Source organism: Choloepus didactylus, chromosome 12 (genome assembly GCF_015220235.1).
Source record: "Choloepus didactylus isolate mChoDid1 chromosome 12, mChoDid1.pri, whole genome shotgun sequence".
In the NCBI taxonomy this organism is placed as follows: Eukaryota; Metazoa; Chordata; class Mammalia; order Pilosa; family Megalonychidae; genus Choloepus; species Choloepus didactylus.
The window spans coordinates 15,435,230-15,460,285 of record NC_051318.1 but is presented as its reverse complement, the minus strand read 5'-3'; the positions used below and the strand labels follow the sequence as shown (position 1 = coordinate 15,460,285).

Here is a 25,056-nt window from a genome sequence, read left to right as displayed (position 1 = left end):
AAATAAATAGGAAGAAAATTTTCGTTATCCATCAAAGTTGCTGAATAAAGTTCTAGAAGAAGGAATGCTACATATAGCTTTATAAACTTTCAGAACTAGAACATATTGTAATCAACATGTTAAAATGGTATAAATATAATTAGATCTTTTTATTAAGAATAGAATTTAGCAACATCTCATAGTCCTCATTAGGAACACTAATTACCACTGAAATATCAGTCAAGAGATTTTAAACTTAAGAATTCTCTTTTAATTGTAATATGCATTTTTAAAAATAATTTCACTTTCTTTATGAAGCACTCTCTGAGTCAGGCTCACATTTCAACTTCTGATGCACCTGGAATTAAGGTAAAGAAAGAACTTGGAAAATGGTTCCCAAAGCCTTGGCACTGAATTTAGTGAAAATATAAAACACAATGAAGTACAGTCAATAAATCCAGGTTGAAGCAACAAGTAAACATAGGCTTCAGTCTTAGCTTATTCTATTCAATAAGTTAAAGCAAGTGTGAGAGAGAATATTTGCACCAAATGGCAAATGAAGACAGAGGCTCATTACAGAATGAACAAGACAGCCTGCCAGAAGACAAGCGTGGACTGGGAAAATCACATCCTTGAAGAGAGCAGAGTCTGTGACAGTACCGTCAGAGAAACTATTTTTAACTTTATCGAAAGAAGATGAAATGGAATGTTTTTGGCAGCAGGAATGATTGTCTAAGCACGATCATAATGTTGGCATTGGAAGGCACTTTGAAATGTTCAGTCTTAAAAGTCATAGGGAGAGCTACTGTTTTATCTGCTTAAATAAAGGTAAGGTAGCAATAAAAGAACTGAATGATACTGGAAACCTGTTTACCTTCTGGGTAATTATATAGTACTGAAAATAAAGAAGCCCTTTTTCTCCCTCTGTTTTACAAAGAATCAGCCATTGCCAGTGTGGTTCCATCTTGACTTCTGAAGCTAGAGCCAAGAAAACATTCCAGCCAAACTCCTCATCATTAGAGAATAATTGTCTTTAATGATGCAAATTAGCTATCCTGTTCACTGGAAACTGCAGTGAACATAAATCAAAACAAAGCTTAACAAAGATAACACCACTCCATCACCACTCTAGAGAAGGTGGAAAATGATCAGTAGCATGTCTTTTGGGAGAAAGGTGATCATGTGATATTGATGGGGCCCAAGGGACAGCCCCCAATAGAGAGCCTGGAGCCAACCGTATGGAAGGCTTCGGGGCCGATCCTGCAACAGCTCTAGGTCAGCTTCTTTGATGGCATCAAAGTGTGAAATTAAACGGCCATACATGGAACATAGTAAGTCACAATAACCAAAAATAATGAGGAGAGAGGGAAAGACCCTACAGCACTGAGGGTGGGGAGAATATCTGTGAGAACAAACAAAGTGGCAGGAGCAGAAAAGGACTAGGTAAATTTTTATCTCCAAGTCTTGGGAAAAAAGAAATTCAACAGAGGAAAATGGCCAGGAGGTGCTCTGGCCAAGCCGCTGCACCCACAAGAGAAATGGCAAGTTCAGCAGTGCCCATCTTTAGCTTCCTCCAAGGTCATGGAAGCTCCTGGCAGAGAACTGGAAAAATCTCAGCTCTCTCTGCCCTGCAGGGTGCACTAAAGGGAAATGGGTTCTTCCAATCACCCGGGACTAATAAATACAGGCATCTTGAGTCACGCCAACCAAGCTTCTACCCGAAATCAAGACAGAGTGAAAAGCCACTGTGTTAAAAGTTTTCAGTGCCAAGTTGTGGCGATTTTTGCATCCTAACCCCCCACCCAAATGATTATAATGGATTAAAACACAATGAATGCATTTGTGATACTTAAAAAAAGAGAACTCCAAAAAAATACTCATTTGTCACCACTACAAGAAACTATTAAAACCACCCTTACTTTGAAAGTTGGTAATTAAAAGAATTAGCCATTTTCAGTGTAACCAAACAGCTCCAGGTGGTGAAGAAATGCTCTACTTTATATTCTCAACTTTAGAGAAGGCTGGCAGTTAAAAATGTGGAATGAATGAGACTCAGAAAACTTGCAAACCCTGATGAAATTTTTGATTCAGGCAAGGATTTTCAGTTGGTGTTAAAACCATCAGGTGTGGACTGATGTCCACGTGCTGCCAGTGTAGCACCGCACAGATGCCTTTCTAGTCAAAAGGAGGAGACCTAACTACAGAATGCAGAGATCAAGTTCTCATCCCTGTCTAGGGGGTCAATCTTACCGCCACTAATGGTAGACAATAAGACATTTTGTGTCCTCTTAGGTGGTATGACACAAAGTAGACCACATCACCTGTGAGTATTCTTGCCAAAAATGTTAAATGCTTCAACCAAGTCTTTTGATATATCATCCAGCTTACAAGAAGTACAGGAATAGAGGAACCAGCTAAATGACACCACAAGGAAGCAACCAGACAATTCCAGAAGGTTGGAAATTATGTAGACAAATGGCCTGGTCTCTTCAATAAGCTGAAATTCGAAAAAAAAGGGGAGGGTGGCAGTGACAGGAAGTATAGGAAGCTGTCCCACAGTAGGAGACACGGGAGACAGAAAAGTCAAGTGAAATGTGTAGGCCTTGTTGGGACCCTGATTCCAACAACTATCTATTTGATATTATCAAGGAAAAAGGAATATAGGCTGGAATACAGATGATGCCAATGAACTGCTATTAAACTTTATTAGGTAATAATGGTATTGGGATTATGAAAAGAAATGTCCATATTTTAGACATATACAATAAATATGTAAGAGTGAGATTACATGAGGTCTAAGATTTACTTTAAAATAACTTAATGACAAAAAAGGTAAAGGGATGGAAGAAGGGAGAGAGGGAAGGAGAGAAGGTGAGAAGGAGGGAGGGAGGGAAGTAGTAAGGAAGGAAGGAAGGGGATAAGAGAAAAAAAAGAAAAAAAGGACAGATGAAGCACAGATGGCAAAATCTTGATAATTATTGAATTTGAGGGGTGGCTATGTGGGAATTCCTTATATTATTCTTTCTACTTCTCATTATTTGAAAAGTAATCATAATGAAGATTAATTTTTCTTAAAAAGCAATTAAACACACCAGACTCCTACACATATAACAAGAAAAGTATACACCATTACATATCAAAGAGAAGTCTTAATTATCTTGAAAAACCATAAAATCATCTTTCTGTGAGAAAGTCCAATGTTTTCCTAGTCCATGATAAGACTTTGAGAACATATTTTAGCAGGGAATACACACTGATGAATTCCACTTCCCAATGGTATCTTTATATAAAATAGTACCAAAATAAGTAAAATACAATTTGCTAACACTCTTTCTGGGGAGAAGAGAAATAAAGTCCCCAGAGCATTAAAACAAACAAACAAACAAAAAAACAACAACAAAAACCACTGGCAGGGTCATGAAACAAATCTAAAATGATTAGCTATGGGTAGGGGCAGGGAGATCAAAATTTCTCAATAGAAGACTGTTTAGTGTTTTGACTGCTGAGCCATGTGAATGTACTGCCTATTCAAAATAAAATTTAATTGCAAACAAAATAATTTAACATACAATTTTTGTAATTTAATATATACTTTTCATAATTTAAAATATGAATTGTACTCTTCCAGGAAGAATCTACAGTTAAAACTTGGAAAAGAAAAAGAAAACTAGCCTTTCCCTAAGAGTTACTGCAGTCACTTGCCCTACTCTTTTTCCTACATCAATCTTTGACAGTTTTAAAACACACTAATTTCTTGTCCTTATTCTAATGGGCTCTCTCTCTTTTCTTTAGGTGGACATTTAAGAAAGTTGAAATAAATCTGAAGTATTTAACATAAAAGCTAAAAAAAAAAAAGTCCCTGGGCTTAACTTGAAGAAAAGCTCAAATCAAGGAAAGACCCTTCTATTTTTCATTTCATGTCTAATCACACATTTAAGTCTTTACTTGAAAGCTGGTTAATCTAAAAGGGATTTGGACATCTTCACTTTGTTCCACTCTTCTAACCCCAAAATCAAATGATTATTTCTACTTCTTTTCTCTTCCATTACCTGTGCTTTTCAGCTTACTTTTGTCAATCAGGATTATTGAAACCTCAAACCAAAACAGAATCATCTGCCTTTTAAGCTACTTAAAAAAAGATTTTTCAAACCCCACATTCTTGCAATCCCTTCTGAGGCACTTCTCCATCCCTTTTCTTGGTTCTTTTACTGAGTTAATAGCGAAATAAATGAACTAGCGTTGAACTTTAAAATGAACTGAAGTCCCTTGTGACTACAAGGTAGGTTACACTGTGTTCCCAGGATAGCTTATGATTTCCTACTCCAAGAATCAGTGAGAGTGGGCAAAGCCTCCTGCAACAAGTCAGCATACAAAGACCTCTGGAGAGCCACACTGTCTTAAATAATTCTGATACATAAAAAAGGTCATCCAAAAAAAACACGATGCTCTCTTTCCAAAAAAGAATTCATCACAGGATTGCTTTTAACTAACGACTGAAAATGCAAGCTTGAATAATGGCTTTCAACCAATATGTACTCATAAAGAGCCCAAGGTGTGTGTTTTGCATTTAACTGCAAACAGAAAAAATAAGACAATCTTTGTTCTTAAGCACTTTAAACTATGGTTGACAAAACATGTTTAATGCAGATATAACAGCCAAACATCTATAAGAACACACAGTTCCACGGTATAGCTGGTGGGCTATGGGCGTGGTGGGAGAAGAGGGGGCTGCTGGAGTGGGCCTGGGAGGCTCCAGGGCCTCTGCTGGCATGAGGTCACAGGGATGGAAGGCAGAGAATGGCAGATGCAAGGCCTGTGGTTCACCGGGTACAGGTGTTGTCTCTGAGACAGAAAGGGGTCTGGTTGCAGAACAGGGAGAAGTGTGGTTTGGCTGAAATAAAACTGTGGAGGAAGAGGAGTGGTGGGAGGTAAATCAGAAGGGCAGCCCTACACAACAAAAGCAAGTGTGTAAGCATGTATGTATTTATTGCTAAAGAAAGGTTGATTCAGGTCCCAGAGGGCCTCAAATGACAGCGCCAATTTTATTTTGAAGGGAATCGTGAACCTAAGACCTAAAAGAAGAGAGAAGAGTCAAAAACCGAGCTCTCCAGCCTGCCCGCTACGAGGTTTCTCTGTCCTGGACATGGGATGTCAACAAGCTCTGGCAAGATCTACTTCCCTTTCTCAGAACTTTTTATCAATCATCAAAAGTATCTCCGATGTGCATTCTACAACTACTCTGGAGACATTCATTTTAGTTGGGTGTTTCCTCAGAGAAGTTTTAAGGGGAATATGACCTCTCCTTCCAAAGATTTTAGAGACCATTTAGAAAGCATCACTTGGAGCGGACCACTGCCTATGAGAATTTCTAGACATGGCTAATTCCATTTACTAATGTTATTTTACTACCAGTAATACAGACATTGTTTATTTAGTACTGACTCTGAGGTAGGTGCGATCATCACCCTCGTTTTCCAGATAGCCTTGCTGAGAGGTTTAGAGAGGAAGGAAGCTTCCCCAGATCGCGAGGTCCACTGGTAGAGCCGGCCCTTGTCTGGGTCGTCCGGCTGCAGGGAGCACGCCTGCCTCAGGAGCCCCGCTCTTCACACTGCAGCCTGGGACTGCAGACCCCATCAATTCCCACCCCATCTGCGGTCTGGGGATCTCTAAGTACTCCAGAGTAACAGCAACACAAAGACTTTCCAATACTGTCTTTTCATCAGACGTGGAGAAGGGAGTCATTATCCCGTATTCAACGGCTTTTGTTTACAATCTCTCTCCAACTGCCCAAGGATTTCAGACCCCTAATTAACTCATATGCGCTACATTCTGACTGTGTACTGTCCATCTTTCCAAATCTTCAAATAACCGCATATAATTTCCATAGAATCACTATTTGGGCAAGCTATACTTAAGAGAGTCTATTCAAATGACAGAATTATCACTTAAATTTAAGGCTAAAACATTAGTTAAAACTATTTGAGGGAGAAGGGACATGACATGAAAGAAATACCACATAAAAATCACAGAAGCAAAAATTAGAAAGAAAAAAATATATCTAATTTACAATTACTTTTCAATGTCAAAAATCAAATAGTTTAAATAAATATGGAAAAGTTAATAAACAATTTTAGTATTCCTTTCTGTTACATCTTTAGCAGGTCAAGCAATCAAGCCAAATATTTCTTTGACAGAATTTTAAAAGAGAAATTCTATTTTTTTATGTAACTATAGGGAGCAGGATCTGACGTTTCACAACTATAAATGCATTTGTAAAACAATCTTAAGTCATAATATAGTCTCAGAACTCACTGTTTATCACGATCAAATTATTACAGATTCTGAATAACTTTCTGCTTTCAGACTGTATTCAAATTATGTACAAATTCTGAGCTGACAAAGTATGATTATCTAAAGGTTATAAGACAACTAGGTTTTGTAAGTAAGATTGGTTTTGGAAACAATAATGTAACTGAGGACCAAAGAGGAGAAAATTAAGGAAAATAAAGTAAACTTTTTAGCACACTAACTGATCTTACAACACCTCCTGATGCAGGTACAGAGAATAGTGTACAAAGTTATTTTCTGCTTTTATGACCAATGCCGAAAGAAATAATTAAAATAAGCAAAGTCTAATTTTGGAGAGGTGCCTACTACACTTTACTTGATGACTGAAGAATGCATGTTAACAAAAAGAATTTAAAGTTTAATACTAATCAAATATATTATTATATGATCTATGCCAGCATGCTTTAATGAGGAAAAAAGTAAAAACTGATGTTTTCTTCCATTTCCTTGATCAATTTTCTCTTAAACTGAACCAAAAAGAAAAACGATATAATGATTTGTTAAAGGATGGCATTCTGAATTTTTTTAAAATTCCCATTATTATACACATAAAGTTACTTGAGACATAAACATTTTTTAATGTTTTCATTTTAAACAGACCTTTACGTTTTTTGGGGGTTTAGAATTAAACATAAAAATGACAGAAATAGGGTATATATTAGTGGTGATGGTATGGGGTAATTTACCACATAAATTAACACAAGAGAATACAGAAGCCAAAAATGTACTTCAGTCAACTTAACTTGCCTGAATCTTTATTTCATTTATATCCTTCCAGCTGTGCCAGTAATATGCTGACAATATGTTCAAACGAAAATGAGAAAACATGAGAAAATTGCATAACACAATGCCGAGCACTACTTCCTCCCTTCACTGGTTCAACAAACATTTGCTGAGCACCTTCCCTGGGCCTGTGGGACGTGACGAGGCTTCCAGCAAAGTCCCAGTCCCCAAGGCACCCAGAGCAGCGACACATGGGGAGAGGGGGAGAGGGGTGGCTTCTGGACACCACAGGGGGTTTGAATCAAGGAAATGACACAGGCAGTTGAAGAATGGGGGCATGAGGGAGGAGTCAAGGGTGGACCTATGACCCAGAGCAGAGCTCTGTAACCTTGTGAGAGCGCTGCGGGTGCAAGCCGAGTGTGCCAGCTGAGGCGACACGGGGTGTGACATGAGCCACTGAATGGACGACAGCAGTTGCAGAATTAATGGGCAAAGTGTGCTCAAGAGATATTAGCTTTCTTCTTCCTTCTCATACGAGTACTTCTCGAAATAGGGGCCACTTACCTCTCTGCACGAATCACGCCACTGTAGTAAGGTGGATCCCAAGGCATTAATTCCTACAAAGTAATAATTCTCCGTTATGAGAGCAATTGACTATTTCATAGTTTCTATCGATAATTTAGCCAGCTTATAAAATGTAAACCTATTATTGTATCAGAAAAATTTTATAAAAACTCTAAACATCCATGGCTTGGCTCTTCCTTATTTTTATGGGTGGAGTGGTATAAATAAGTCACAACCCCAGAATTTGGGGAAAGGTAAACAAATGTCATTCTAAAAACCGTAACAAAAGCCAGTATTAATTGGATGAATTAGCCATACTGAAATTTTCCCCAAAGTGTAACTGATGTATGAACCCATAAAACATACTGTAGATAAGATTAGGGCACTAAAGGAAAGATTACGGTTCTTTCAAAATCAAAGAAAGAAGCTTAGAGTGGATCCCCAAAATGAAAGCAACAATTTAAAATGTAACTAAAGCAGAATTAACTCTAATCTTGGCAAAGAAAATATCTTATAAGGAAGTATTGCAATAATAGTAGCTTTTTGATGACTGGTACAGAATAAGAAAGGAGAGCTTGAGTACCCAAATGTGTCACCCTCCCAGCAAACTATCCAGTAACAAAACAGTGGTTAAGAGGCCAGGCTGTGAAGTCAGACTGCTTGGGCTCAACTGGGAAAGTTTATTTCTGCTCTCCCGTGCTTCCCATCTTCCTTCTACGTGATGGGATCCCATGCTATCATACCCCCGAGCCCACCTCCTGCAATGCTTCCCCTCCCCCACTCACTCCAGCCCACGGGTCCTCATGGTTCCCTGACTGGGCCTGCCTCAGGCCTTGGCGCCGGCCCTCCTCTCTGATGGCTCATTTCTTACTTGCATGTCTCTGCTCAAGTGTCTCCTAGGGAGAAATCTTCCATGACCAACCCATATAAAAGAGCAACCCCCAACCCCCTTTCTCTGCATTATTTTTCTCTCTAGCCCTTATCACCACCTCACATAGTAATTTTTTTTTCATTTGTTTTCTATCTGTTCTCTACTATGGGAATATAAGCTGCAGCAGAGCAGGGGTTTTGCCTTGCTGCCTATTACATCCTGGCACCCTGAACAGTGCCTAGTAGATAGAAGTCACTCAATCAATGTCTGTTGAATGAATCAACGGTATCTACCAAATGGGGCTGCTTAATGCACCAGCTCCTGGTGTCCAGTAAGAGCTCAGTAAAAGGCTGGTTGCTATGTTCATTACTATTTATCCTTTACGATTTCAGCCTAGATATGATCTCCTCCCATAATAGGGTGTTCTCTCTCTATATTCCCATGTATCATGATCATACTTTTAGTGTGGGACATACGACAATATATATCCCTCTTCTCTCCCACTGAGTCATGAGCTCCTAAGGGCAGTGGCTGCGTCACTGGATCTGTAGCCTCTGAGTACTTAGCTCCTGATACATGCTTCCTTCAACAGGCAATTATTACTATCTGGTGGCTGCCAGGGAGAGCGCAGGCTCTGCTGATGCAAACATGAATAAAACCTGGTCCCTGTCTCAAGGAGCTGATGGACTAACCAGGTAGAAAGACAAGCGATTCAACTGTTGGAGAACAATGTGACATATTACAGTGTGCAACAGGGCCCCTGAGAAGGATATTTAAATCAGAATGGTAAGTCAGGAAATATTTTTGGAGGAGAGGATGCCTGAGTAGGGAGAAGTTAAGCCTGATGAGAAAGGGGGAAAGGCCTCCTTGTGTTGAATTTATGTGAATGACTGGAAGGTACCTGCCATAGAGGCTGGCACATAAATATCAATGAGAAATAAAGAATGAAGGAAAGCAGAACAAAAGAAGCACAGCAAAAGTAAGTGAAGAAAGCACATGAGCACCACACAGGTATTAGCAGAGAGCAAAGAACGCTAACCTGGCTTATAGGGGCAGCAGAAGGTAAGGTGAGAGGAGCAGGTAAGGGCCATATCATCAAGGGCTTGGTGGGAAAAGCTAAGAAAGATGAAGGTAAACCTGAGAAGAACAGGAAGCTATTGAAGAATGTTAAATGAGAGAGTGATGAGGTCTGCTTTTTTTTGAAAAATCAGTGTTGGCAATTGACTGATTCATTCAGTCATTCATTTATATTTCACATAACTTTTGAGCCTATGCCTAACCTCTGCCTATCACTGGACTAGGCACACTGCTAAGCAGTCTGAATCCAGGATGGCTTTGAGGGGAGCCAGAACAAAGTGCTGGAAAACCAGTTAAGTGACCACAACTATAATCTAGGTGGGAAGTAAGATTGAGCCAGCCAAGGTTCCCAGGTGATGCTGCTGCTGCTCCAGGGACCACACATTGAGAACCACTGGCCTAGACTAAGTCCAGTTTCTGGCTTGGGTTAGCAGAGTTGATGGTGGTACCATTCACCAAACCAGGGACTGCATGAGAAGATGCAGCATTTTATAAATACCTGGAGGATAACTGTATCTATAAGCTATACACATGTCTAGGGAAGATAAAGGTCTCAAGCCATATTAGCTTTACTGAATTAGCTTCTGGAAACACATTTTATGTCTTCACCAAACTAAACTCTGATCTATAACCTCGTTTCCTAAGTGTGCCAGAGTGTGCAGATGACATATACTTGTATAGCATAGCTCCTACCATAAATTAACAAATTGACATGCTATCATACAGACTGGTGAATATGAAAGGATTAATCTCTTTCTTAGTAGTTGTCTACTGGCAAAACAGTTTCTAAATCTGCAAGGCCCATTTCCCTAAAACTTCCCTTTGATTATGGCTCTGGCAGCTGCTACCAACCAAGAATTCTCAACTGCAGCTCCTACAAAAGAATGGAGTAGACAGCCGGCAATCCTACAGCACTCTAGGACCAAATGGGAGCTGGATCATAGGAACTGCACCCCCATCACTTCTTTGGACACCCCAATCACTTAGGCAGCATTCTGGCCATAAGGACACTTAACCTAGCCTATAAGATCACACAATCATACGATCTTACGATTGAAAACAACACGTGTTTTTTAGAATGGGGTATATTTTATCAGTCAGAATTGTCTACTTAATTGAGCTACATAAATTAGCAAACAGAATGAACAAGTAAACTGCAGTTAACACGGATGGTTAAGATTACTATCTGCCAGATCAAGGTCTGACTGACCCTTGTTAAAGTCTGCGTCAAATGGAGAAGCCAACTTCCTACAGAACAGAAGCAGCCTTTGCATTCATATATATTAATGTACATTGCGGTAAAATGCATCCTTATATTTGTGTGCACGCACGTGTATACGTATATGTGTGCGTATATATTTGAAATATGTCAACTAATTAACAGAAATGCTGGATTCCAGGCTACGTCAGACTCGGACATATGGATAACATGGAAATACCTTTATTCACCAAAACCAAGGATAAGAAAAAAGATTATATAACCTCCAGCATATCACAATAAAGTTCTAGAGTCAAACTATAATGATTTCAGCTGATATAAAATCATATTATTATATTACATATTACATTGCGTGCGAACATATAAAGGTAATATATTATGTTATTTTATTACTCCAGCATAGTGACTTACAGAATTTTGAGGATTCAGTTTCATTTTCATCCCTCGTATCATCTCAAAATCTTTTCTTGTTCTGTAACACAGGTTTAGCATTAAATATTAGGACAAAATTTTAATAATTACATTATAAAAGAACTAGTTTGCTTATGTTACTTTCCATTGTTTATGAAAAAATTAGATGTAATTTGTTCTGCAAATACCAACCAGTACTAATTCAAATTTTACTTAAGTGTTAAAAGCAATAGCAATATAGATACATCAGTAAGTTATGGCAATTGCTACCTTAAAAAGCATCTTGGCAGACATGTCTTAAAAGTACTAAGGCCTGGAAAACTAAGAGTGTCACTGAAATATTAGAGCATTAATCCACAAACTTCAACTCACTACTTTTGGATATACTTCAAAAAGTAAAAAGACTAACAAATTACTTTCTGTAAAAGAATATAAATACATATTTAAGATTTCCATGTGTAATTTTTCCCTTATGGAAAAACTCTAGCTGGGCAATAATTAAGTAGGTGTTTAATATTTGTAGAATATAAAGTCCCTTTTAGAATTAACTCCTATATATAACTGTAAGATTATGAAGATATGTTTGTTCAAAATCTAATCTACACCCCCTTTCAAGAAGAACAAGTTAGGGTGCTCACTGTTTAGACACCCCTGAAGATGGAGAAAGAGATGAAGTAAGAGGAAGGGATAGCAACAAACAAAATAAGACTTAACAAAGGTCTATGAATACTGAAACTTTACATAAATATGCATTCTTTTTTAGATAATGGGGTAGTGGAATAGCTGGAAGCAGGTAAATGACATGGTGGAACTGTAAACTATAACATCCTTTGAAATTTGCTCTGAAAGTCTTCACCTTTCTGTATATATCATATATTGCATAACAAGGAAAGAACTGAAACTGTGGAGCTGTAACCCATAACAATTTTTTTAATTACCTATATAACTGCTCACTGAGCTGTACATCAAAAGTTAACTCCTTTCTGGATGCATGTTATATTTTACCATAATAGAAATAGCAGAAGTTGTGGAACTGTGACCCATGATATTCTTTGAAACTTGCTGCTAATTACTTGTTAAATCATACTTTGAAAGTTATCACTATTATGTATACATGCTAAAAGTGCACAATTCAAAAAAATGCATTAAAAAAAAAAGAAAAAATTTAACTGCAGCTATACACAACTGGAGAAGAAGCTAACCCTTAAGCAACAAAGCAAAGTGGAATAAATTCTCAAATTACTGCATAATTAACACCCCCTTCATTATACCAAAGATATGGTGAATGGTTCATGAGGATTATTAAAAGAAAAGTTTAGAATTTATATATAGAAGCCAAATTAGACAGTAATGGGTTCTAAGGCATACACTTACAATCCAGAACAAAAATTTGAGTTAAAATTTAATGTCGTCAAAAAGGCAAATTAAATTTTAGACCGTGTTATAAAGAGGAAAAGAGAAAATATCGTTCTCTTTTTCAGACCATGACCTGCCCCTCCCTGTAAGTCTGGGTATCTACAACTGTTCAAGTTTTGCCCTCAAAAGAGATCATGGGAGAGAGAGGGAAGATGGCAGCATAGAGAGGAGTAGAAGCTAAGTAGTCCCCCTGGAACAACTAAAAAAAAACAGAAACAACTAGTAAATAATCCAGAATAACTGTGAGGGGACAAACAAGACCATCCACTCATCATACACCAACCTGAACTGGGAGGAATGCCCGAGATCACAGCATAAAATCTGTAAGTAAAAACTGCAGATCCAAATAGGGAGACCCCTCCCCCACAGCCCAAGCTGCAAAGCCTCGTGGTGCCAGAGAGAAGTTTTCTCCCAGCAAGCAAACATAGCTCAGCTGAGCTCCAACTGGGGTTTTAAGTAGCGAGTATGAACTGCTCACTACAGGTACGAATCCCCAAAAAACAGACAGAGGCTTTGGGTGACGACCGACCTTGGAGAGCCGGAGGGTCGCCTTGGACTGGGTCTGAAGGTGACTATCTGTTTCTTTTTCAGCTCAGTGGAGAAAGCCCCAGCCATTTTCAGTTCCCAGTGCTGTGACTCAGAGAAGGGTGGAGAAAGCACAAGCAGAGAGACCACTGAAATGCTAATGACCTCCCCCTAGCGGTCTATCTTCTCTAAGAGTAAAGGGGTGGGGCTCTTTCCATTCAGAACCAGACCCCAGAGCCTGGGGGAACATGGCCATACCTCCTCACACCAGTCAAGAATTATAGGCTAACAGGCATCACCTGCTGGGCAGAAAAGCACAGTGACCTGAGGCCTCACAGGGTGGAGCAATTTTCTAAGACACACCCTCAGGGAAACCAGATACTGAATATTTCTTCCCTCTGGGACCTGAGCCTGTTCTGGTCTGGGAAAACCTGATTGGGGTGGCGTAGGAGGTCAGATGCCTAGACAACAGAAAACTACAACCTACACTAAGAAAAATGAAGCTATTGCCCAGTCAAAGGAACAAACGTACACTTCAACTGAGATACAGGGATTTAAACAACTAATGCTAAATCAATTCAAAAAGTTTAGAGAATATTTCACAAAAGAGATAGAGGCTGTAAAGAAAACACTGGGCATACATAAGGCAGAAATCGAAAGTTCAAAAAAACAACTAGTAGAATCTATGGAAATGAAAGGCACAACACAAGAGATGAAAGACACAACGGAAACATACAACAGCAGATCTCAAGAGGCAGAAGAAAACACTCAGGAACTGGGAAACAAAATACCTGAAAGCCTACACACAAAGGAGCAGATGGAGAAAAGAATGAAAAAATATGAGCAATGTCTCCGGGGACTTAAGGATGAAACATAGTGCAAGAATGTAGGTATTATTGGTGTCCCAGAAGGAGAACAGAAGGGAAAAGGGGCAGAAGCAATAACAGAGGAAATAATTAATGAAAATTTCCCATCTCTTATGAAAGACATAAAATTACACATTCAAGAAGCACAGCGTACTCCAAACAAAATAGATCTGAATAGGCCTATGCCAAGACACTTAATAATTATCAGATTATCTAATGTCAAAGACAAAGAGAGAATCCTGAAAGCAGCAAGAGAAAAGCAATCCATTACATACAAAAGAAGCTTAATAAGACTACGCGGATCTCTCAGCAGAAACCATGGAGGCAAGAAGGAAGTGGTGTGATATATTTAAGATACTGAAAGAGGAAAACTGCCAACCAAGAATCCTATATCCAGCAAAGCTGTCCTTCAAACTTGAGGGAGAGTTCAAAATATTTTCTGACAGACAATGAGACACTTTGTGAACAAGACACCTGCCCTATAGGAAATACTAAGGGAGCACTACAGAGTGATAGGACAAGACAGGAGTGCGTGGTTTGGAACACAATTTTGGGAACACAGCATTGTAAGTACACTGAACAAAGATAACTATGAATATGGTTGAGAGAGGAAGGTTGGGAACATGTGAGACACCAGAAGAAAGGAGGAAAGATAAAGACTGGGACTGTGTATCTTGGTGAAATCTATAGTGTTCAACAATTGTGATAAAATGTACAAATATGTTCTTTTACGAGGGAGAACAAGCAAATGTCAACCTTGCAAGGTGTTCAAAATGGGGAGGCATCGGGGGAGGGATGCAATCAGCATAAACTAGAGACTGTAACTAACAGAATCATTGTATTATGCTTCCTTTAATGTAACAAAGGCTATATACCAAGGTAAATGCAGATAAGAGGGGGGGATAGGGGTGGCATGTTAAACACTTGACATTGGTGGTGTTGTCTGATTCTTTACTCTACTTTGATTTAAGGTTATTTTTCCTTTTGCTGCTTCCTAGCTGTCATTTTTTTTTTCCTCTTTCTTTTGCATCTCCATCTTCTTTGACTCTCCCTCCTGCCTCGTGGAAGAAATGTAGATGCCCTTATATAGATAGTGATGAAGGTGGTGAACACATAAATATGTGACCATACAGAGAACCATCAATTGTTTACTTAGGATGGAATGTATGGTGTGTGAACAAAACCATCTTAAAATAAAAAAAGGGGGGGGGGGGGTTTGACAACAAAACCTCAAGGGCAATATACCGAGTGAAATAAGCCAGATACACAAGGACAAATATTGCAGGGTCTCACTGATAGGAACTAATTCTAATATGTAAGAGGTCAAAAGATGGGAATGTATAAAACTGAATCCTATGGTGGACAATGTCCATGATTAACTGTACAAATATTAGAAATCTCTTCCATGAACCAGAACAAATGTATGACAATACAATTAGAAGTTAATAATAGAGGAGCATACAGGGAAGAAATATATACCTATTGCAAACTATATACTACAGTTAGCAGTATTTCAACATTTTTTCATAAACAGTAACAAATGTACTATACCAACACTATGAGTCAACAATTGAGGGGGGTTGGTTAGGGATTTGGGAGGATTTGAGTTTCCTTTTCTTTTTTTCATCTTTCACTTTATTTCTTGTCTGGAGTAATGAAAAGGTTCTAAAAATTGAACAAAAATTAAGTGTGGTGATGGATGCACAGCTGTATGAGTGTACCAGGGGCAACTGATTGTACACTTTGAATCTTTGGATAATTGTATGGTATCTGAACAATCCCAATAAAAATTAAAAAGGAAAAAAAAAAAGAGAGATCACAGCCCAAGAAGAGAGCTGATGAAGGGCAAGCACCATGACCAAAGGGACTGGGCAGCCGAGGACAAGTGAAGGCAGCGAGAGAATAAGGGGACCCACTGAAGACATGAGAACACTTGAAATTACAAATGTGAGGCAGAACATTCTTGAAAGATGTAAAACCAGAAACACAGGTTAATTCACCAAGGCCTGGAGCCTCCTGGTTTTAGGCCAAGAGAAGGGAACTACTACTCTGTGGACTTTTATATAACTGAAGGTACAACATAAAATACATAAGATTCAAAATGTTTTGGAAAACATGTTTAATTTCCACAAGAATGATGGGTTCCTGAAGGCAGTGAGTTCATCAGAGGGGACTCTCAGGCTTGGCACCTAGGAAAACAGCCGGGTCCTTCCAAAGAACAGTCCACGGACAGCGGCTCTTTGTGGACATGCCGAACACTCATGTTCTTAATAGGCCACTTCCCAATTTCTTTTTAAATAATAAATGACATACTCTAAAGAGTACAATAAAAACTAACCTTTCAGAAAGTTTGTCAGATAGTTTCTCAAGGAACTGCATGACAGTCTCTAAAAATAAAATCCAAAAGAAAATATGTTTAATTACATAAAATTAAATGAAAAGTACCTGTTAACATTATAACAGAATGACCATAATCTACGCACACCAATGCCCCTCGAGCGATGATGTGCAAAGGACAGGAGAGCTGTTAACATACTAGGCACACACAGTTTCTAGATGATGATGAGCTCCTTATCAAAAAAACAAATTAAACTGATATAATAATAACCAAAAGGCTCAGATTATACCCCAAAATGGAAAGTGTTAATGGAAGGCTAAGGTAAAGAATCCAAAATCTCAATGTGTTTCTACTTATTCACATGTACAGAAGAAAAACAAGTTTCTCAGACATGTCTAACTCTTTTCTAAGTTTTACAAAGAGACAGCTAAATTCCTGTTTGTTCATAAAAATCAGTACAGTTTAGGTATATGATTTACTGAAAATTAAATTTTAAAAAAATCATTGTTTTTCTGGGTAAATATTTTTGCTTTTATAAACAGCTGTAGAATGATCTATTCAGGATCAATACCAAAAGAAAGTACAACAAAATCAGAACACCAAAAATTTAAATTCCAATAGAATATTTTTAAGTACTTAAAAATCCTTCAGCCATAAGTCATAATTTTAAAACTCATAAAGGCAATGCAGTGGAATAACGACTATTTCCTATGATAGGAAATGTTTCCTGTGTACTTCTGAATTTAGGATTTTGGGCCATGGTTTTATGCATATAGTGCTTCCCTATGCATTTCAGAGTGTGCCACAAACATCGCTTTTATATTTTCCAGATGATCTTTTCCATGGTTTTAAGTTGCCTGCCCTCTCTTTAAGGTATCTCCTTTCTGAGTGAAAGAGAAGGCTGGGAAAAGGACGGAGGTTAACCTAAACCAAGAAGCTGCAGCAGGACCTCTTGCCACTGTCAATACTCCACAGGTCGTGCATATAGTAATCCTAAAAACTCTGCCTCTTGGGCTACGTGAAGTGGAGTTAGGAATTTCCAGGGGAAAAACTTTAGTGTTAAAAATGAGAGCTACACACTCCCTTTGCCCAGTGTATGGACAAATGAGCAGAAAGATGGGTAAAAAAGTAAATGAATAATATGGAGGAGGAGGGGTATGGGATGTTGTGGGTGTTTTTACTTTTATTTTTATTTTCTGAAGTAATGAAAATGTTCAAAAATTGATTGTGATGATGAATGAACAACTATATAATGATACTATGAACAACTGTTTTACACTTTGGATGACTGTATGATGTGTGAATATATTTCAATAAAAAATAAATTTTAGAAAAATGAGAGTTAATTTCAGGATATCAGGCCAGCTGCCTTGCAGAACTGTTTTCAAGTAACTCCCCATGTATGCTTTTTATTTCTAAATAACCATGTTTTACTAACTTGCATCAACTTTGTTTTTCTAGCCATTAATATGAGAAGAACCCACCTCAATTAATATGCCTGGCAAAATTATCATATTAAATTAACCTGAAGTCCCCTGAAGACAAACGCTTCACTGTAAAATGATTTCTAATTCACCTGCCTCAGGAAAGCCCCTTCACCCTGTTTGCCCCATTCTCACTCCTTCTACTCTATGCTCCCATTGTCCCATCCCTCCCTGTACATTTCCAATCTCACATCCTCATGAAACTGCCCACAGCCACCTCCACTGCTCCCTCCCTGCTCATCATGATTATTGCAAAATAGCTTCTATGTGGTCGCTCACCCACCCTTGCCTTGCTGCAGTCTATTCGCAATATCAGCAGGACATGACGGACCATTGAAATGTAAGTCAGATCATCTCATTTCTCTGCTCAAAACCCGCCAATGGCTTCCCACCTCATTCAGGGTAAAGGCCCTCTTTGACTCTGTCCTTCACTTCCTCCACTGTAGCCATTTTGCCCTCTTTGCTTTTCCTCAAACATGTCAGGTACCTTTCTGCCTCAGGCCCTTTGCACTTGCTCATCCCTCTCCCTGCAGCCCTCTTTCCCTAGAGAGCCACAGACTCATTTCTGCACCTCCTTCAAGTCTTTGCTCCCAACTCTACTTAAAGGTGGGATACCACCCTATACACGCACATTCCTTATCCCCTTCCCTGTTCAATTTTTCTCCATAGCATGTATTAACTAATAACAGCCACACTTTACCTATTTATTTTGCTCTTATCTGTCTTCCCCCACAAGAATGTAAGCTTACATAAGAGCAAGAATTTTCATCTGTTTTATGCACTGATTTCCAGTGCCTACGATAATGTCTGACATATTTTAGGAACTCACTAAACATTTCTTAAATCAATGAATGCAGATACAGGTGCAAATGATACAAGAGATAGGACTTTTGGGATTTCAAGCAGCCTATGGATGACCACAAATGTAGAGTCTGGGTTTGGGTTTCAAGCTCTGCCCCTCCTCAGTACTCTAACCTAATCCTAGTTTCCTTGTCCGTGAATTGGATACAAGTACCTACCTCTGTACAAGGCTGTAGAGGAATTAAATGAGATGACAGCTCAGAGTAAACACTTAATAAATGTTAACTATTAGAACAATCTGGTGACAACAGTGACTACCGAAAAACATACAAAACACTAAATATCTATGTAGGAGCAGAAATATGTGAAATACTAACAAATTTTTAAGTAATAATAACTTTTAAGTGCTTTAAGGGTTGAAGACCAAGGACTCCAAAGAAAGTGAAAAAGTTTATCAAGGCTTCATGAAAGAGGTGCACTTTGAGCCAAGCACTGACAAACTAGATATGATTTTAGTAGGTGAGGAAGGGGAAGCTGTTCCCCATGAGAAGGACGACAGAGCAAAGGCACCCAGGCTGGAATGAGGGTGCTGTGCCCAGGGCTTGGCAGAGAGTCTTGACAAGTCAAGGGAAGTGGCCAATTATGAAACAATGGGAAAGACAATGGGTTGGATTTATGAAAACCTTGGAGAAGACACGAACATGATAGAGAAAGATGGAATACCCGTGGAAGGAATAAAGACAGGACAGAATTAAGAATGTGATCTTCCTCCCAAACAGGGCCCACTTCAAGTGTCCCCTGTTTCAACGAATGGCAGGTTTATCCAGACGGAGAAATCAAGGTTCTCCATCACACTGTCTCCTCCTCCCCACAACCCATCACCATGTCTTATAAATTCTATTAAAGTATATCTTTTTTTTTCAATCTTTATTTTATTGAGATATATTCACATACCACGCAGTCATACAAAACAAATCGTACTTTCGATTGTTTACAGTACCATTACATAGTTGTACATTCATCACCCAAATCAATCCCTGACACCTTCATTAGCACACACACAAAAATCACAAGAATAATAATTAGAGTGAAAAAGAGCAATTGAAGTAAAAAAGAACACTGGGTACCTTTGTCTGTTTGTTTGTTTGTTTCCTTCCCCTATTTTTCTACTCACCCATCCATAAACTAGACAAAGTGGAGTGTGGTCCTTATGGCTTTCCCAATCCCATTGTCACCCCTCATAAGCTACATTTTTATACAATTGTCTTTGAGATTCATGGGTTCTGGGTTGTAGTTTGATAGTTTTAGGTATCCACCACCAACTACCTCAATTCTTTAGAACCTAAAAACAGTTGTCTAAATTGTGCATAAGAGTGCCCACCAGAGTGACCTCTCGGCTCCTTTTGGAATCTCTCTGCCACTGAAGCTTATTTCATTTCCTTTCACATCCCCCTTTTGGTCAAGAAGATGTTCTCCGTCCCACGATGCCAGGTCTACATTCCTCCCCGGGAGTCATAGTCCACGTTGCCAGGGAGATTCACTCCCCTGGGTGTCTGATCCCACATAGGGGGGAGGGCAGAGATTTCACCTTTCAAGTTGGCTTAGCTAGAGAGAGAGGGCCACATCTGAGCAACAAAGAGGCATTCGGGAGGAGGCTCTTAGGCACAATTACAGGGAGGCCTAGCCTCTCCTTTACAGCAACCGTCTTCCCAAGGGTAAAACCTATGGTAGAGGGCCCAACCCATCAAACCACCAGTCCCCTATGTCTGTGGTCATGTTAGCAACCATCGAGGTGGGGTAGGCCAATACCCCTGCATTCTCCACAGGCTCCTCAAGGGGGCACTACATATTTTTTTCATTGTTTTTTTTTTTTTTAAACCTTTTTTTCTTTTTTAAATCAACTGTATGAGAAAAAAAAAATTAAAAAAAAAAAAAAAAAAAATACAATAAAAGAACATTTCAAAGAGACCATACCAAGGGAGTAAGAAAAAGACAACTAACCTAAGATAACTGCTTTACTTCCAACCTGTTCCTACTTTACCCCAAGAAAGTTACCTAATAAAGCAACATTTCTGTGAACTTGTTCCTACTATATCCATCAGAAGTTAACAGACCATAGTCATTCCTGGGCATCCCCAGAACGTTAAATAGCTCATCTGTTCTTCTTGGATTATTGTTCCCCCTTCCTTAATTGCTCTCTATTGCTAGTTCCCCTACATTCTACATTATAAGCCATTTGTTTTACATTTTTCAAAGTTCACATTAGTGGTAGCATATAATATTTCTCTTTTTGTGCCTAGCTTATTTCGCTCAGCATTATGTCTTCAAGGTTCATCCATGTTGTCATATGTTTCACCAGATCGTTCCTTCTTACTGCCGTGTAATATTCCATCGTGTGTATATACCACATTTTATTTATCCACTCATCTGTTGAAGGACATTTGGGTTGTTTCCATCTCTTGGCAATTGTGAATAATGCTGCTATGAACATTGGCGTGCAGATATCTGTTCGTGTCACTGCTTTCTGATACTCCGGGTATATACGGAGAAGTGCAATCGCTGGATCGAACGGTAACTCTATATCTAGTTTTCTAAGGCACTGCCAGACAGACTTCCAGAGTGGCTGAACCATTATACAGTCCCATCAACAATGAATAAGAGTTCCAATTTCTCCACATCCCCTCCAGCATTTGTAGTTTCCTGTTTGTTTAATGGCAGCCATTCTAATCGGTGTTAGATGGTATCTCATTGTGGTCTTAATTTGCATCTCTCTAATAGCTAGTGAAGCTGAACATTTTTTCATGTGTTTCTTGGCCATTCCTCTTCAGAGAACTGTCTTTTCATATCTTTTGCCCATTTTATAATTGGGCTGTCTGTACTATTGTCATTGAGTTGCAGGATTTCTTTATATATGCAAGATATCAGTCTTTTGTCAGATACATGGTTTCCAAACATTTTTTCCCATTGAGTTGGCTGCCTCTTTACCTTTTTGAGAAATTCCTTTCAGGTGCAGAAACTTCTAAGCTTGAGGAGTTCCCATTTATCTATTTTTTCTTTTGTTGCTTGGGCTTTGGGTGTAAACTCTAGGAAGTGCCCGCCTAATACAAGGTCTTGAAGATGTTTTCCTACATCATCTTCTAGGAGTTTTATAGTACTTTCTTTTATATTGAGATCTTTGGTCCATTTTGAGTTAATTTTTGGTAGAGTGTAAGGTAGGGGTCCTCTTTCATTCTTTTGGATATGGATATCCAACTCTCCCAGCCCCCTTTGTTGAAAAGACCATTATGACTCAGTTCAGTGACTTTGGGGGCCTTATCAAAGATCAGTCGGCCACAGATCTGAGGGTCTAACTCTGAATTCTCAATTCGATTCCATTGATCTATACGTCTATCTTTGTGCCAGTACCATGCTGTTTTGGCAACTGTGGCTTTATAATAAGCTTCAAAGTCAGGGAGTGTAAGTCCTCCCACTTTGTTTTTTTTTTTTAGAGTGTCTTTAGCAATTCGAGGCATCTTCCCTTTCCAAATAAAATTGATAACTAGCGTTTCCAAGTCTGCAAAGTAGGTTGTTGGAATTTTGATTGGGATTGCATTGAATCTGTAGATGACTTTGGGTAGAATTGACAACTTAATGATATTTAGCCTTCCTATCCATGAATATGGAATATTTTTCCATCTGTTAAGGTCCCCTTCTATTTCTCTCAGTAGAGTTATGTAGTTTTCTTTGTATAGGTCTTTTACATCTTTGGTTAAGTTTATTCCTAGGTACTTGATTTTTTAGTTGCTATTGAAAATGGTATCGTTTTCTTGAGTGTCTCTTCAGTTTGTTCATTTCTAGCATATAGAAACATTACTGACTTATGTGCATTAATCTTGTATCCTGCTAATTTGCTAAATTTGTTTATTAGCTTTAGTAGCTGTATCGTCAATTTCTCAGGGTTTTCCAGATATAAGAACATATCATCTGCAAACAATGACAGCTTTACTTCTTTTCCAATTTGGATGCCTTTATTTCTTTGTCTTACCGGATTGCCCTGGCTAGCACTTCCAGCACAATGTTGAATAACAGTGGTGACAGTGGGCATCCTTGTCTTGTTCCTGATCTTAGAGGGAAGGCTTTCATTCTCTCACCATTGAGTACTATGCTGGCTGTGGGTTTTTCATATATGCTCTTTATTACATTGAGGAAGTTTCCTTCAATTCCTACCTTTTGAAGTGTTTTTATCAAAAAGGGATGTTGGATTTTGTCAAATGCTTTTTCAGCATCTATTGAGATGATCATTTGATTTTTCCCTTTCGAATTGTTAATGTGTTGTAATACATTGATTGATTTTCTTATGTTGAACCATCCTTGCATGCCTGGAATGAACCCCACTTGGTCATGGTGTATGATTTTTTTAATGTGTCTTTGGATTCGATTTGCAAGTATTTTGTTGAGGATTTTTGCATCTATATTCATTAGGGAGATTGGCCGGTAGTTTTCCTTTTTTCTAGCATCTTTGCCTGGTTTTAGTATTAGATTGATGTTAGCTTCACAAAATGAGTTACGTAGTGTTCCATTTTCTTCAATGTTTTGAAAGAGTTTAAGTAAGACTGGTGTCAGTTCTTTCTGGAAAGTTTGGTAGAACTCCCCTGTGAAGTCATCTGGCCCTGGGCATTTATTTGTGGGAAGATTTTTGATGACTGATTGGATCTCTTTGCTTGTGATGGGTTGGTTGAGGTCTTCTGTTTCTTCTCTGGTCAGTCTAGGTTGCTCATATCTTTCCAGGAAATTTTCCATTTCCTCTACATTATCCAGCTTGTTGCCATACAGTTGTTCAGAGTATCCTCTTATAATTTTTAAAATTTCTTCAGGATCTGCAGTATGTCACCTTTTTCATTCATTATTTTGTTTATATGGGTCTTCTCTCTTTTTGATTTTGTCAGTCTAGCTAGGGGCTTGTCAATCTTCTTGATCTTCTCAAAGAAACAACTTTTGGTGATATTTATCCTTTCTATTGTTTTTTTGTTCTCTATGTCATTTATTTCTGCTTTAATCCTTGTTATTTCTTTTCTTCTACTTGGTTTAGGATTGGTTTGCTGTTCATTTTCTAGCTTCTTCAGTTGATCCATTAGTTCTTTGATTTTGGCTCTTTCTTCCTTTTTAATATATGCGTTTAGTGCTATAAATTTCCCGCTCAACACTGCTTTTGCTGCATCCCATAGGTTTTGGTATGTTGTGTTCTCATTTTCATTCGTCTCTATATATTTAGCAATTTCTCTTGCTATTTCTTCTTTAACCCACTGATTGTTTAGGAGTGTGTTGTTTAACCTCCAGGTATTTGTGAATTTTCTAAGTCTCTGATGGTTATTGACTTCTAATTGTATTCCATTGTGGTCAGAGAATGTGCTTTGAATAATTTCAATCTTTTTAAATTTATTGAGGCTTGTTTTATGCCCCAGCATATGATCTATTCTGGAGAAAGTTCCGTGAGCACTAGAAAAGTATGTGTATCCTGGTGATTTGGGATGTAATGTTCTGTATATGTCTGTTAAATCTAATTCATTTATCCAATTGTTTAGGTTTTCAATTTCCTTATTGGTCTTCTGTCTGGTTGATCTACCTATAGGAGAGAGTGATGTGTTGAAGTCTCCCACAATTATTGTGGAAACATCAATTTCTTCCTTTAGTTTTGCCAGTGTTTCTCTCATGTATTTTGTGGCACCTTGATTTGGTGCATAGACATTTAAGATTGTTATTTCTTCTTGTTGAATTGCCCCTTTTATTAGTATGTAGTGGCCTTCTTTGTCTCTCAAAAAATCCCTGCATTTAAAGTCTATTTTATCTGAGATTAATATTGCTACACCTGCTTTCCTTTGGCTGTAGCTTGCATGAAATATTTTTTTCCATCCTTTCACTTTCAGTTTCTTTGTGTCCCTGTGTCTAAGATGAGACTCTTGTATGCAACATATTGATGGTTCATTTTTTTTGATCCATTCTGCGAATCTATACCTTTTAATTGGGGAGTTTAATCCATTTACGTTCAACGTTATAACCGTGAAGGCATTTCTTGAATCGGCCATCTTATCCTTTGGTTTATGTTTGTCATATATATTTTTCCCCTCTCTCTATTAATATCCTTTATTGTACCCATACCGAATTTCTTTAGTACTGAACCTTTCTCCAAGTCTCTCTGTCCTTTATCTATTTCTCTGTCTGTAGGGCTCCCTTTAGTATCTCCAGTAGGGCAGGTCTCTTCTTAGCAAATTCTCTCAGCATTTGTTTGTCTGTGAAAAATTTAAGCTCTCCCTCAAATTTGAAGGAGAGCTTTGCTGGATAAAGTATTCTTGGCTGGAAATTCCTCTCACTCAGAATTTTAAATATATCGTGCCACTGCCTTCTTGCCTCCATGGTGGCTGCTGAGTAGTCACTACTTAGTCTTATGCTGTTTCCTT

At 38.4% G+C, this 25,056-nt stretch overlaps 1 protein-coding gene across 1 annotated transcript in view; it reads right to left on the bottom strand.

The window, feature by feature from the left end:
• The window catches only part of LOC119507126 (mitochondrial intermediate peptidase), a 215,638-nt gene that overhangs the window by 156,214 nt on the left and 34,368 nt on the right, over positions 1 to 25,056 (bottom strand). The window contains exons 8-10 of the mRNA XM_037800230.1: positions 16,338 to 16,386; positions 11,193 to 11,253; positions 7,615 to 7,667 (exon numbers count right to left, since the gene is read on the bottom strand). Coding sequence (XP_037656158.1) covers positions 7,615 to 7,667; positions 11,193 to 11,253; positions 16,338 to 16,386 — 163 coding nt within the window. The remainder of the gene's footprint in view (positions 1 to 7,614; positions 7,668 to 11,192; positions 11,254 to 16,337; positions 16,387 to 25,056) is intronic.